General features: G+C 40.7%; 1 protein-coding gene and 1 long non-coding RNA gene across 7 annotated transcripts in view; one reads left to right on the top strand and one right to left on the bottom strand.

The window, feature by feature from the left end:
* The window catches only part of POT1 (protection of telomeres 1), a 152212-nt gene that overhangs the window by 41086 nt on the left and 96045 nt on the right, over positions 1 to 15081 (bottom strand). For all 6 annotated transcript variants that reach the window (XM_075928408.1, XM_025184410.2, XM_075928396.1 and 3 more), the window contains 2 exons: positions 13597 to 13887; positions 6710 to 6865 (listed from right to left, as the gene is read on the bottom strand). In XM_075928408.1, coding sequence (XP_075784523.1) covers positions 6710 to 6865; positions 13597 to 13887 — 447 coding nt within the window. The remainder of the gene's footprint in view (positions 1 to 6709; positions 6866 to 13596; positions 13888 to 15081) is intronic.
* LOC142829264 (uncharacterized) overlaps positions 4612 to 15081 on the top strand; it is a 32359-nt gene continuing 21889 nt past the window's right edge. The window contains exon 1 of the long non-coding RNA XR_012903702.1: positions 4612 to 4674. This is a non-coding gene — a long non-coding RNA (uncharacterized LOC142829264). The remainder of the gene's footprint in view (positions 4675 to 15081) is intronic.

Below are 15081 nucleotides of genomic sequence, written 5' to 3'. Positions count from 1 at the left end.
CTACCCAATTTCTCTATTGCGAGCTTTTCTTACTCCTTGTCATAATGCTCTCATATATATTAAATATTTTATTTGCATATAGTCTTTGCTATTGACCTCTTAATAACAACTCCAAGTAAAGTAGATTATTCTTACATTAAAACATCACCTCAAAGCTGCTGCTATTATTTCACATGGTACATGATGGTACTGGAGACCAGAAGCTACCATTTTAAACAGCATTGCACATGAAAACACAATTCTAAAGGGATTTCAAAATTAAGAAAAGATGGTATCAACAAATAATAGTCTTACAATCCTGAAATGGCTAAGAAACCTTCTAAATTACAATACTTATTAAGGGCACTCTTATATTAACTAGCCAATTAGCCCATCATAAGACAGGATTTTCAGGTCTCTCCTCCACGTCGGTCTTCTCTCCTGAGCCTCCGGTCTCTCTCTCTCTCTCTCCCTCCTCCTCCCCCTCTTCCTACTGCCTCCCCCTCTCTCTCAGCTCTCCTCCGCCTCCTGCCTCTCTCTCTTTCTCTTCTCCTCCCCCTCCCGCCTCTCACTCGGGGACCGCAGAGCCCAAACGGTCGCTTGCGCCACTTGCTCCCACGTGGCGGCCTGGCTGAACAGTGCAGAAGTCAGCCAAGCGCCACAGCGGGAGGCGAAGGGGGACGGGGCGGTGACGTTCACAGCCAGGGGGTGGGGCCTGAAGCCGCTGTCACACTGCACATCACTGCCCCGCCCCCCCCTTTGCCTTCCGCCATGGCGCTCGGCTGACTTCTGCGCCACTCAGCCGGGCTGCCACGGGGAAGCAAGCATCCGTTTAGGCTCCCCCCTGGCTGCCCCGCTGAGCGGCGCAGAAGTCAGCTGAGCGCTATGGCAGGAGGCGAAGGGGGGCGGTGACGTACATGGGCAGGCCCCTCCCCCTGGTCATGTAGGTCACCTCTCCACCCCACTTCCCTGCCCACCGTGGCGCTCAGCTGACTTCTGCACCACTCAGCCGGGCTACTGCAGGGGAGCAAGTGGCGCAAGCGGCCATTTGGGCCCCGCACTCCCCATGCAGAACGGGCTGCCCAGAGGGAACAACCAGCATTTCAACAACAGCGCCGCCCAGAGGGAACAGCCAGCATTTCGGCGTTACAGACTCACAGATACTAGGCTACTATATATATGATACCTATACTGGAAAGCACTTTGATTTTTTACTTAAGTCCCATTGACTTTAAACGGATTTTAAGCATGTGCTCAGAATTAAGCATATAATTATGTGATTTCCTTATCTCTGCATAATAAAAGCTTCTATACATGAGGATTTACATGGAATAATATGACCATAGGTAATTTCAGTTACACTCTCTTGCAAACACTCTCTTGCAAACATCCCCTCATACATATAGCAAGCCCTTTATTAGACCATCTCTCCCTTCTACAAAAATACCCTATGCTTTAATTATTAGTCTACACAATAAGATAAACAAACAAAACTGAGCACACACAGACATTAAACTTCAAAGATTTTTAAAATGTCAGGAGGTAGGTGCTCAAATCCACATTTTTACTGTAAACTCACCTATATAAAAACACTTATTTTATTGGGGAAAAAAATAAAGTCTGTATATGAATACAAAGACAGAAACACCTACACTTCTGATTTAGCCTAAAGATAAGAAAATATGTGTCATAAAAATTCTAGTGAATTTCAGCGATAGATGATTACTTACTTGACTAATCACACTGTGCCGTCAATATTTCAGGGGCAGGCATAGCTCCCTGAATTTTGCAGACTCACAATGTTGGGGTAATTTTCCAATACTCTTTTTGTCCTCTAGTTTCCAATCCAAATTTGTGCAAAATGTCCCTTCATCTACAAACATGCCCATTCCTTTTTCTAGCTCCACAGCCAAAACATGGTGAGGCAAGAGCTAACAAGGATGTGCATAATGCAATCTCCTCTTCTCAGGTCTCCTTCCTTTCTTCCCCTCACCAATTCTAAAAAGATGCAGCACATTTTACCTCTTTTGCTATGTGTTCTTATTTTCTATTGCACTTCCCATTAGTTTGCTTTATCAACTTTTTCCACATAAACCAACCCTTCATATCGTCGTCATAAATTCTCACCTTCAAACATCCCTCACCTCCATACTAACACTACACATGAATAGTCTCCATTTTCCCAGGGTACAAACAATCTCAATTCAAGCCCTTCCTAGAAATTCAGTTATTCTGGATATCCTCCTATCAGCAACCATGGAGGAAGGCTGGAATTACCCGGTGGTTAGGCTGGAATTTGGGAGACCAGGTTCAATTTTGTGCTCCACCACTGACTTCCTGTGAGAATGCAGGCAAGTCACCTAGTCTCTGTGCCACAGTTCCTCATCTGCAAAATGGGGATAATAGCATTTTACTGTCTAAGGATAAATATATCAAAGATTATGAAGCGTTCAGATACAATGGTATCATTGCCTAATATAGATCTAGTTTTGCCTGCAGTTGAAATTTTAAGATATATACTTATAAAATTGCAACATAATATAATGGGGTCAGGGCCAGATGGCTACAGGAGAGTACTAAAAGGGAGGTATGTTAACCCTATATTAAGTAGGTCCGTTCCCTGGCTGAACTGGGAGGGGCTGGCCTAGAACCAGTAGGAACTTTAGAGAATCAGTGTGGACAATCAGGCCAGTTGAAACACTGGAACCAATTAGAAGCCTTCCAAAGCCAAAGGAGTCAGGGTATTCAGAACACCCAGGGTCAATAAAGAATCAATTGAGATGGGTTTAAAAGACGGGATAGCTCAGAGGTGTGCAAGGAAGGAAGGAGCCAAAGTTCTGAGAGTGAGAGGTGTCTGAGTGAGAGCTGGTAACTGCAAGACATGTGGAGAAGCAGGATAGACTGCTCAGGTACCAGAGAAAAGGTACTGGGAGGTATCATTTAGGGAAGTGGCCCAGGAAAGTAGTTGCCAGCCTGACAGCAGAACACACCCCATCTGTTGCCACTGCCTTAGAGTCCCTGGGCCGTAACCTGGAGTAATGGATAAGCCTGGGTTCCCCCCAACCCTTCCTATGCCACTACAGGGTCTGTCTCTGGATAGGGAAACCAGGACTCTAGAGGGGTTTAACACCCACATTATGGACTAGCCTATGATGAGTATGGCTCAGTAGGCTGTGAACCCTACCTCTAGTAAAAAGAAAGAGGCCATATGGTCGGACACAACAAGCCTCGGAGGCTGAACATTATCCGCCAGAAGTGCAGGACCCATGGGCACAGCCAGAGCTCTGCCACAATAAGCATACCCACAAACTGGATCTACAAGACATATACTAAACCTAAGCATGTAAAACACATTCTTGTTACCTATGTTCCTCATCAACTTCTTTATCTATGTGGCGGGTCCCTCCTGCCTGCCCTCTTAAGTCCAAGGCCCTCTGGCCTGAGTCCGAAGCACAGTCCATGTCCAGCCCTTTTTGGCAAGGCCGAGGCCCTCCGGCCTGAGTCCATAACACAGTTCAGGGTTGTAGCGGGGACACACCCCAGGTTCGGGAACCCGGGCCCACCCTACTCCACCGGGTCCCGGTCCAGGGCCCTGTGAGCGACCGGGTAGCAGGTCACTCCCTCGGCAGGGCAATCTGGCCGAAATGCGCCAAGGTTCTCTGGGCGGGAGAGAGGGCTCCCGCTCCTGCCCTGGGCCACTTCCTACCTAGTCCCCTGGAGTTCCTTCCCCTGTACTCGCCCCACTTGCTGCGACCTCTGGGCCAGCGTCTCCTCAGCCGGCAGTCCCTGGGTTGCACCAGCTCACCTCCGCGTCCCCTCTGGCCTCTCCTGGAGTCTCCGGCAACAGCAGTGCGGGCGCTCCCTTCACAGGTCCTTCTCCTCTGGCTGTCTCCCCAGACTGAGTCCTTCCCCAGGCTTTTATAGTGGAGCTACAGCCCGGGCATGCTTGGTAGGGCTGTGGGGGAGGGGCCTCTGCAGCCAGGTAATCCTGGCTGGACCCTGCAGGTTCAATGCAGGGCTGCCTCGCCCCGTCACGATCTATATTTTTTACTGCAAAGTTATTGGCACAGAAACCATGGTTTGCCTGAAACCCTTTTATTGTTATTGAACTCGGGTCAAAAAATCATCTTATAGTTCTTACACAGTGGCTAAATAAGGCAGCAAAACAGAGATACCACATTCTGTCCCTAAAAGATGTTTAACTACGTTGTATCTAGAGAGATCTTCCTAGGGCTTATCTATACATGGTAATCTAATCATTCTATGTAATTGTGAGCAGACAAAACAGATGACAGGACCACAAACATAATCTGGTAGCACCTAAATTCTCTCTAAGGTGCGTGACTGCACAGCTGTTTTCTGAGCCCCACTCAGAGGTTCAAAGCCTCTCAAGCAGCCAGAGAGCTCAGCTGACCGGTAGGGAGCGGGGAGTTTAAGCAGCAGCTTAGCTGCTGCTTGCTTGAATTGAAGATCTCCCAGAGCAGATCAGCAGTTGAGACAAGAAAGCAAGATCAGAAGAAAATAAGTGGCTGGGGGTGGGAACGAGTAACTAATTAAATGGCTTGGGGAGGGGGGGTTATAGGAGAGGGAAGTTTGCAGAGTCATGTTTGTGTGAGGAGAGACAAAGAGAGAGAGAGACAAACAGAGGCAGAAACCTAACAGTCTCTTCAACTCTCCTGGGCTTGGAAGAGAGAGGTAAGGGGCTGTCTGAATGGAGTAGGTGGTGGAAAGAAGAAGAGGGTAGGTGCTGGCATCTGTGCAGTGAGAGACAGGGGCAGATTATTTGGGGTGTCCTGACTTACTTGCTGCAGTCCTCTCTGTCTGGGCTGATAGGGAGAAGCAAGCTGCATGCGGGGAGTGGGTGGGGAGGGGGCGGGTGTGTGTGTGTGTGTGTGTGTGTGTGTGTGTGTGTGTGTGTGCCAGGACATTTGCATGATTATATTTCAAAGAAAGTACATAGGTGTTAACTGCTTAAGGTAAGAAAGAAAAAGATTCTTATAACAGAAGTTTTTTAGAGTGTTGTAAATATCTAAAATTCTGAACTTAATGATTTTTTTAAAAATCCTGTGTTACTAATTAGTACATAATAAATTGTATTGCATTAAGACCAGATCTTTGCTATGTGGTAGAATTCTGGCTCTGATAAGTCAGAAAAAGCAAGTACTAGGTGTGGTGCTAGTTTTGTAGGATGAAACCTTATTTGCAAGCTCTTTGAAACATCTGTCCACAAACACTGACGCCATGTGTTACTTTATTCTGGGGCTTCTACTCTTCCTCCAGTGGAAGAAGGCTAATTCCCTACCTTTGTACAGCACCTTTATAGTCACTAAGGGTACCTCACAGCAACTAGACACAGGTGTCTTGTTTTAATATATTTTCTTCCACACATATGTACTACTTCAAGTTATGTGTGTGTGTGTGTGTGTGTTTCGTTTGTATTAGTGGTGCACATCCACACATTACCTCAATATTGATGTTGCACATAAGAAATTTCAACCCGCTCAAAACAAAATTCAACCTGTCCAAGGATAGAAAATATTAGAGGGAACACTGGTCAGCACAGATAAGAAATCATAGTAAGCACTATGTAAACTAGTTAAACTAGATCCAGCAGCATTTGAACATAGCTAGTTTACCCAACACTAGCTAATGAATGGAGGTCAGCACTGTGTTAGTTAATATCCTAATAATGAGAGTGGGTGATATCGAATGGCCTTCCTTATACTACTAGGTGAATTCTATAGCTACAAACACCCAAGACTTCGCAGTATAAGAAACAACTGATCATCTTTAGAATCATAGAAAGTGTAGACTTTCTCCCCTAATTCTCAGAAAGTATTGTTGGATAATGCTTTTGGGGTGAATCTTTTAGCAAGAGATAAATCCATATTTGGAAAAAAATCTAAGATAAATAAAAATAATAGTGTGACAATATACAGTTAACAATTCTTACATTAAAAAGAGCCATCTTATCTTCAATTTACTCATTAACATCTCTTTATTAATGTATTAGTATTGTAAACTGATTTTAAGTCTATCTAGAACAATAGATTAATATTTCGCATATAAAATTATATCTTTATACAATCCCCCACAGATACACTCAGAAAATTGATCAGAAAAACAAGGATCTTAAACAGCAAAACTACAGCAGTCATGCTGTAAAATGAAAGCCACAATTTCTGCTCATTCATTTTATTCAGAAGCAAGATGGCACTGTTGCTAAAGATCAAATGTTTAATTATGTTGTTCTTTTCCCTGTGTAAGTATAATCAACATTACTGACCTACTAAAACAAGATGCATATTGCAGAATAAAGCAGAGTTCACAGAATATACAATTACACTTTTATAGACTGTAGAATTATCATTTAATTGGGCTGCAAATTAACCCCATTTTGCATCAGTTCCAATAAATAATTTTAAACTACAGAATACATTTTCCATAATGCATTATGTTCACATAGTAATGCATGACATTACAATGTCGGGAAACCGCTATTTGATTGGAAGGATAATTTTTCATGGTTGTTTTAAGGTAATGGGGCTGTTTCACACCTGCTGAAGGAGGCCTGCACTAAAATAGCATGTATGAAAGGATAAAAAGCATATTTGAAACTAAGTCATTATTCATGGAAGTGAATAGCTAGTTTTCAGGAAGTGAATCCAAAACAAAACAAAAACAAAACAATCAGTAAAATCTAAGTTAAAAATACTGAATTCTACGTTACCTTCAGTGATTTTGCCAGCTGCACATGGTTATCGTAAACTAGAATGTCTACAGTCAGATTTCTCAGCCGATGGATGAGAACTTTATCTCCTTCAAGGTCACTTTCTTCCACAAGTACTTTCCAAGATGTGTAGGAACATTTTGTACCATCCCACACCTGCCATTAAAAGAAATTATTTCAACAATCCCTTTTTAATACTTTCAATGTGCAAAACAAAAGATTTAAAAATTTGATTGTTTTAGATTATATTGTTACAAACATATGTAACTGCTTACATTAACTAAGACATATACTCACTTCATTCAGTAGGAACTATTCACATTTAAGTAGTGAGAATCATGACTCCTATATATTTTTTATGATACACATATTCTAAATTGTCATTTGTTATTTACTTTTTTTCCTATCCGAAGTTTATCACATTAGGAAAAGCCAAAATTTAAAACCAAGTAATAGTGATAGTGAAGGGACATGCCACAGAACTAGCTGTGGTATGTGACACTTGATGGAATGTCTAGAGACAATCTGATGAAATGTCTAGAAACAATTTGGTCATTTTGTAAACCTGGACTTCATTTTCTATGATGCTTATCAGGCAGTTGGATTGGGAGAAGGAAAAAATGGCTAAGGCATAAAACTTGTACCTAGCCCTAAGAACCCAGAAGTTCTGGAAGTTTTTTGGTCAGTTCTCTCAGCTGGACATGATGCACCTAGTGGGTTAGCTGGCTTTTCAAAGAATCCTCTCTACCAATATACATTTTTGCTGTTATTGATGTGGAAGGTATCCTATAGGAAGAAAAGCCATGACATGTTAGGAAATCTTTAGAAGGAGTTGTTTTCTTACAGGGCTGAAGGTGTCTGGTGTGGTGTTTCATTATGGAGATTTTATTTTCATTTGATATATACCATTCAGACATTACATTTGTTATTTGAATACATCATAGGAATATTTGGCAACAGTGCAAATAACCAGTCTACAACTTCATAACAACAGAGACTTAAATTAAACACTAAAATATTAGCAGTTACTATCTTATACAATAGACTGTAAGATAGACTAAATCCACAGTTGAAATAAGGTAGCAAGGTTCTTACCAAAGTAAACAATAATGGTTGTAAAAAACCCCCAATGGTTCAGAAAGCTGCTGTTTACAGTGTACGAAAGAAACTAAGGGCAGATGGGGCCAGATCTTGGCTATGCAAGAAAACATGCTCACAACACCTCAATGGACTCTGTTTTCTAGACAGTTCTCAGTATATCATGCTAAAAGTCTGTTTTCCCAAGCATTTGCAGAGGCAATTTGCAGAAGAAAGAAAAGATTTTTCCTGTTTTGTTTACTTCCTGTAGCTTAGAAAGATATCTTCTGTTTGAAATGACTTCAAGAGAAGTACTTACACAAGTCACATGCAGAAGGCTGGAGAAAACATATGATTCACATGCTCAACCTGAGAGAATAACCAAAAAGGAAAAAGCCATCCTTGTTGAAGACCCAGAGCGGGGAAAAAAGAACTTGCAGTTATAGATCCTAAGTTGTCCCAAATTCCACCAATGTTTGCACCAGTGTATAATTCTATCCAACTTTAGATCTATCAAGTTACCTGATTTGGAAGATTGGTACCTATTAACTGAACTATTCCAATGTTGTCAGTATTTTTATATTTTAAATTACCAGAATAAGGGATCAAAGACTTCCTTGACTGATGGTTTCAGCAGTGGAGCTGGTCAATTGACAGAAAGTGCAGCAGTGTTTGTGTATTATAAAATTTCTCCCCTCATTTTTCAACTAGCTGTAATCCAATACTCAAAAAATGGAACTGAAATCCTGATCCAAAGATCTTATTCTCCCTTGGCAGGGAACCTGGAAGACCTGTGGGCTCCTTTTAAGGCTATCCTTTTTCATACCCATTAGCCACTGATCTTCCAACAAAGGCCTCTAACCTGTGGTTCCTTAATAATTTAATAGATGCGAATGAACTCATATTTCCTACTTAAATAGTTGAAACACAAGGAATGAGTGGATAGAACCAATATATTTGCTAGAACAAGAAGCCACTGACCAGGGTTCCCTGTAAGCTGTGCACCTGTGCAGGCACGCAGCCCTTTTCTGAGCACCTGTGCAGAGGTTCAGAGCTCCCTGCATAGGCAGGGAGCTTAGCTGATCGGCTGGGAAAGGGGGGCCGGGGAAGGGCACTGTCTCTTGCTCAGTGGAAGAGTAGAAGCAGCAGCAATTGCTGCTGCTGCCTGCTATACTGGCTCCAGCCTCTACTCTAGTCCTCCCCACCTCCCCTGGAGGGTCTGTACTCACTGGGAGTAAGCGAGTTCACCAATTCGGGAGGCAGGAAGTACTTAGGGGATCATGTGACACAGATTGTGGTGAAGCTGCTGGCTGTAGGAGAAGAGGGATGGGTGCTTCTTTGCCTGCCACTAGTCACGTGGAAAAAGCTGGGTAAGTTACAGGCACAATCTGATTGGATCAACTTCTCTACTTTGCTCCTAAATCCTCCCCTGCCCTGTGAACCGCTAACAGGGTAGCAGCCTCCCCGACCTTTCTGCTTATTCCCTAGCCCTCCCGTTGGGAAACTAGCTGGGAAGGGATCCCCTGTTTTCCCCTGTGTCCACTCCCCTGCTGTCCATTCAGAGCAGGGCAGTTGATTTTTTTACTTCTCTGCCTCCTACTTTCCTCGTACTCTTGCCAACTTGCACCCCCGCTCCATGATAACAAGACAGCACCTCTCTCTTCCCCCTCCTCTGTACTTTCATACTTTCACCCTTTTTAGAATCAAGTCAGCATCTCCCCCAGTGAGAGCAAGACCAACCTTCTCCCTGCTCTGTCACTGAAAATGGAAAACACTCCCCAGTTTCAGCCATCTCTCTGATCACTTTAGCTCTCCCTCCCTTTTTAACTCTGAGTTCCATACTTGGAAAGCTTCCCTCCCTGGCTTCAGGAAAAGAGGACAGTAATGGTCTATATGTGCAGATGCTGCAAATGGGTGTGGGTGGGTGGTGGTGGTGGGGGGGGGAAGACAGTTTTCTGGTTGAATCAAGACATTTGGTAAGGATTTTTGGGAGAAGGAGAGAATCCCATGTTGTGAGGAAACATTGTGAGAGGTGAAACACAAGATGTTGGATTAAGAGTAAGATGATTGTGAAACTGCATGTTTCCTTGGGAACTGTGCAGACTGGACCCTCTGGTAAATTTGTTCTGTAGGAGCATGTCTAGACTACGTCCCTCTTTCGAAAGAGGGATGTAAATTAGACAGATCGAAATTGCAAATGAAGCCGGGATTTGAATTTCCCACGCTGCATTTGCATAATGGCGGCCACGCATTCTTTTGAAAAAGGGCTTTTCGAAAGTAAAACCGCCATCTAGATGCAGTTCTTTAAAAAAAAAACAAAAAAAAAAACAACCTTTTCCAAAAGATCCTGTACTCCTCGGGTTTCTTTCAAAAGAGGGATGTAGTCTAAACATGCCCATGATCAGTGTTTCTTAAACTTTTTGAGACCACGGAACACCAAACAATAATATTTTTTTACGTGGAACACCAATGAAAATTTTCTAAAAAAAAAAAAAAAAAAAAAATGTTGTCAGACAAAAAAAGACAAAAACAAAGAAGTTAACAAAAACAAAGAAGAGGTCACAGCACACTTGTGAGTTGTTCATGGAACACCTGTGTTCCACGGAACACAGTTTAAGAAACAGTGTTCTAGATGTTATCTTAGGCAATTGGGGATGGGGGGGTTACTTCTTTTAGTACCATAACAGTTCTTTTAGAAAGGGCCTGAAGCCGACTGCATGGAGAGGGGGGCTATGCCAGGACATTTGCATGATTACATTTCAAATAAAGTTTACATAGGTGTTAATAGCTTAAGGTAAGAAAGAAAAGATTCTTTTAACAGATTTTTTTGTGTGTTACAGATATTGAAAACTCTGATCTTACTTATTTTTTAAAATCCCATGTTACTAATTAATGCATAGTAAACTGTATTGCATTAAGGCCAGATCTTTGATAGCTGGTAGAGTTCTGGCTCTTATGAGACAGAAATAGCAAGTACTAGGTGTGATACCAGCTGTTTTATAGGATGAAACCTTATTTGCAAGATCTTTAAAACATGCATCTGTCCATTAGAAAGTATGATTATACATGTACGCAAATATCTCAGAGGGGTAACCATGTTAGTCTGTAACTAAAAAAAAAAAATTAAAAAACAACAATGTTCCTGTAGCACCTTACAGACGAACAAAAAATACACAAATAGTATCACGAACTTTTGTGGGCACAACCCACTTCTTCTGTCAAGGGTAGTGTTAATTTTCTTTTTATTTGATTTCTTATTAAATAATCATAAACATTGCTCCTTGTTAATTATCCCTTGTTTAAATATATTTTCTATATCTATGGATTATATAAAATACATATTTATATCTATGTTTTTTGGTTGTACTCGTGGGTGCATATTCACACACTACCTCAATATTGGTGTTGCACATAAGAAAATTCAATCTGCTCAATGATGGAAAATTGTAGAGGGAATACTGCCACTCATTTTTTCTTTAAAGACTTCCATTTCTCCTGCTACTGCAGGGACCAATTCCTGCTATACTATGAACCAAAAATGTGAACATTAGGCTATTTAAAAGGCTAAAAAGGCTATTTGGTATGCCAACTAAATCAAACCTGTGCAGGAAACAGGAACTGGTTCCATCACTACTGATGGAAAGGCAGGAACTGAGGAACTGTCATGGGTGGAGGCCTTTTATATTCATGAATACAAAATGTTGCAAAAGGAATCATCCATGCACCCCTTAGGTGCTAAAGCTTTGAATGGTCCCATGCCAGGGCATGCTATTCCTATGACAGAGGCGGGTAGAGGCAATTTAATGAAGGAAAAATAGGTATTTTAATCTTGTAAACTTCATCTTGTTTAAGCATTAAAAATTCAGTTCAGTGTTTGTTATTTCCTTCTTCATCAACTGCTTCTGATAGCTTTTGCTCCAGGGTATGGATCTGAGTATCCCTGAATTGAAACAGAAAATTCTCAGTGTAGTTGGTAACCACTTGTCAATTGCTCTTGACTCATTTCTTGCATATGGTCATTTGGTCTCTTAGTACTTGTGCAATACGGTGTCTAACACTGGTTAAACAAATACTATGGGTCACACACAAAGCCCTGGAACTAAATTTGATTGTTTCTCGGAGTCACTTCAAAATGTCTTTTAGGGTGCCACAGTGATGAATACCTTCACACACTTATTCACTGAGTACTGCTCTGTTGACAATTATTAAATAGTCAAAATTAATCACTGCTTTACATTATAAGACGACAGACAAGAGTAATAACTGAACTATGTGAAAGCTGGTGGCATGGACACTACCCTTTAGCAATTCAGCACAGAATAACAGAGGCCCTGCCAAAAGTATGAGCCTTGCTTATAACAAGATTTATATTTGCTAAAGACTCAGATGGACTTTAGCACTTAAGCACAAAGAAGTGCATTAACAATGCCATACCAGTATTAATTCAGAATTGCTTTGCATTTTGGAATTTGTCTAGCTGCTATATTTTAATAAAGTGTTATGCATGTAATAACTTTATGCTACTCCTATAAAAATGACACTGTCAAGGTTGCTACTACAAACAAATTGATCTATCATGCTAGGGTTTTATCAATGTTTTACTTTCACAAGTCAAGCCTTTATTTACCCCTCTCCCAATTGGTCCCTTGATTATATAAAAATGACACAAATGCAAGGCTCTGTCAAATTTGAAATAAACAGACAGCAATGAAACGTTCTTACAAAAGGATCTCACAACATGAATGTGTGCTTATTGAGGTAATGAACTATGAACATTTTACCTCCAGTTCACAAAGTGCTTAAATCATTTTATTAGGCCTTTTTGGCATCCATTTTACATAGGTTTATTTGAATTAAAATGTTTATAACAGCTGTAGGGCATGTTGCAGGATGCAGCTTAAGTAATATTTCTAAACAATGTTCTGCAAGAGAACATCTACTGCTCTAATGAAGAAATAATACATTATTTTCTTCCTTTCTAAAAATACCAACTTATGGCTTCAGATAATTGTTTCTTGAGCCCACTATATATAAAAACAAACATCCTGAGATGGAAAACATCAGACTGGCTCTTATTTCTCAACAGTCAACTCGTGAAGGGGTTTCAAGATAAAACCAATCTACTGTAGCAGTTGTTAATTCAGAAAAATTACACTGATCCCTTTTCATTTAGTTGATGTTAAATATTCATTCCTAGAAAGTGCTTTCAAGCAGAGTGATGCTTTGTATTTTGTTTCTTTACTTAAGCACAGGTCCCATATGAACTTATAAACAACTAATAAAGGCTAACTCAAATGTCTCAAAAAGATAGTGGACGGATGGATAGATGGAGCTAAACAATTTTACATACTGCATTAAATTATCCTGCATATGTGCTAATGGAACATAATACACAGAAGTGTATGTAAAATAAATTTAATTTTACTAGCAACAAGGTAAAAACTTAAAATGGACAATATCATTTTTCAGTATTAAGAAATTCTGTGATTTCTAACTATAAATGCTTGTGAAATCATGTTCTGAATATACACCTTTTCACACCAATATTTTTTAACAATTCTAGAGAAATAGGTCAGATGAATGCCTTTAAAGACAAAAAACATTAATTTGTATTCAACTGAATTGGTTGAGGATCATATATTTACTAAAATAACCCTTAAATGTCTAAAATTATCCTATATAAAATTATTTAAATGTAAGATCAAGTGAGTTCATTAAAATCTTGACACACAATCCCACCTCAAAGCTTTATAACAGCCAAGCTGTAACAACTATTTAAATCAAATTATATACATTATTTAAAAACCTACCTTGAGAAGAAAGGAAGATCCATCTATTTCTGCTTTCCCTAAGAGTTGGCAAGTGAGGTCAAAAAACAGCATTGGCTGGACACCAGACAATTTTGCTGTTGGCCCAAAGACTGAAAGATTACTAGCTGCCCAAATACGTAGTTCTTCTATTGTTTTCTGTTCTTCTTCTGTGAAAGTGTACAATTTACTAGAGGTTCGAGGTACTATTGGTGCTCCCACAGTTCCATCAAATGTCAAGGATGCAAAGCCAATACTGGTAATTCCCTGCATTTGTTCATTGTATTCCCTGATCTATAACACAAAAACAGGAAGAGAAAAATGTGCACCAAAATGTATTAAAAAAGTCAGTATTTTACATGTATAAAAATGATTGTTGCCTGTTACTGTTCTTTAAAATATACTATTCCTACACAATAAGAAAACATCTGGAGGGAAAAAAACCAAATGAAATAAACCCAAAACAAATGGATACACCCAGAAAACCAACCAGATGAGCAAAGAAAATGCAATCTAACACCAATACTTCCTGTACTGGCATGATCTGAAATGCAGATGTAAATAAATCATAAAAATACCAACCAAACCTTCATACTGAGTTTTTCATTCAAAGACTTCAAAATGCTGTCCAAATGGAGGAAGGAATCTGCTCTACTACCTGTTACAGATGAGAAAACGGAGGCACGGGGCAAGATGAAGGTCAAGTGTGTAAATGGGCTCAAAAAATGAGGTAAATTCAAGGAGGATAGTTCCATCAATGGCTATTAGCCAGGATGGTCAGGGATGCAACCCCATGTTCTGGGCATCCATACATTTCTACCAGTCAGAGAACTGAACAACAGGTGATGGATGACTCAATAATTGGCTTGTTCTGTTCATTCCCTCTGAAGCATCTGTCATTGGGCACTGTTAGAAGACAGAGTAGTAGGACTGTACTTATTTTCTTATGACTTGCTACAGATTTCTTAGAAGTCTGTTGGCAGAGTCCCAGTATCATATGTCCCAGTTCAGCTCCTTATACACTAGACCACACTGCCAAACAATAAAGTAGATTGTTGAACATTGTCCCCTCAGTTCTTTAGTAACAAAACATACCAGTCCTGTGAGCTACACTTCTACTCATATGACAATATGACAAATGGATCAATTTTCCCCTGGATTCATGCATGTAACTTACCTTAATTATAGTTCAGACTCTTAAATAGTCTCCCTGCTGCTCTGCAATGATCCTTCCTGTTGCAGGGGTCGGCCCTTAGTGCATTTTGGAACGACATTTTAACTCTGGGAAACATCACCAAATCCCTTATAGCTAACCTGGAAACTAGTGTACAGACTATTCTTTGGGGGCGTCACGGGGCATGACTCACTGCCATGGCATCTCCTATCAGTAACACTGGGAATTAGCTCTTATCAGCAGGTCCTCCTGCTGGCTGGTGTCTCCCCATTAAACTTTGGACCTGCATCACTCCTGGACCATGGTGTCCTCTT

This window comes from Pelodiscus sinensis, chromosome 1 (assembly GCF_049634645.1).
Source record: "Pelodiscus sinensis isolate JC-2024 chromosome 1, ASM4963464v1, whole genome shotgun sequence".
Taxonomy (NCBI): domain Eukaryota; kingdom Metazoa; phylum Chordata; order Testudines; family Trionychidae; genus Pelodiscus; species Pelodiscus sinensis.
This window is presented reverse-complemented; position numbering and strand designations above follow the sequence as displayed.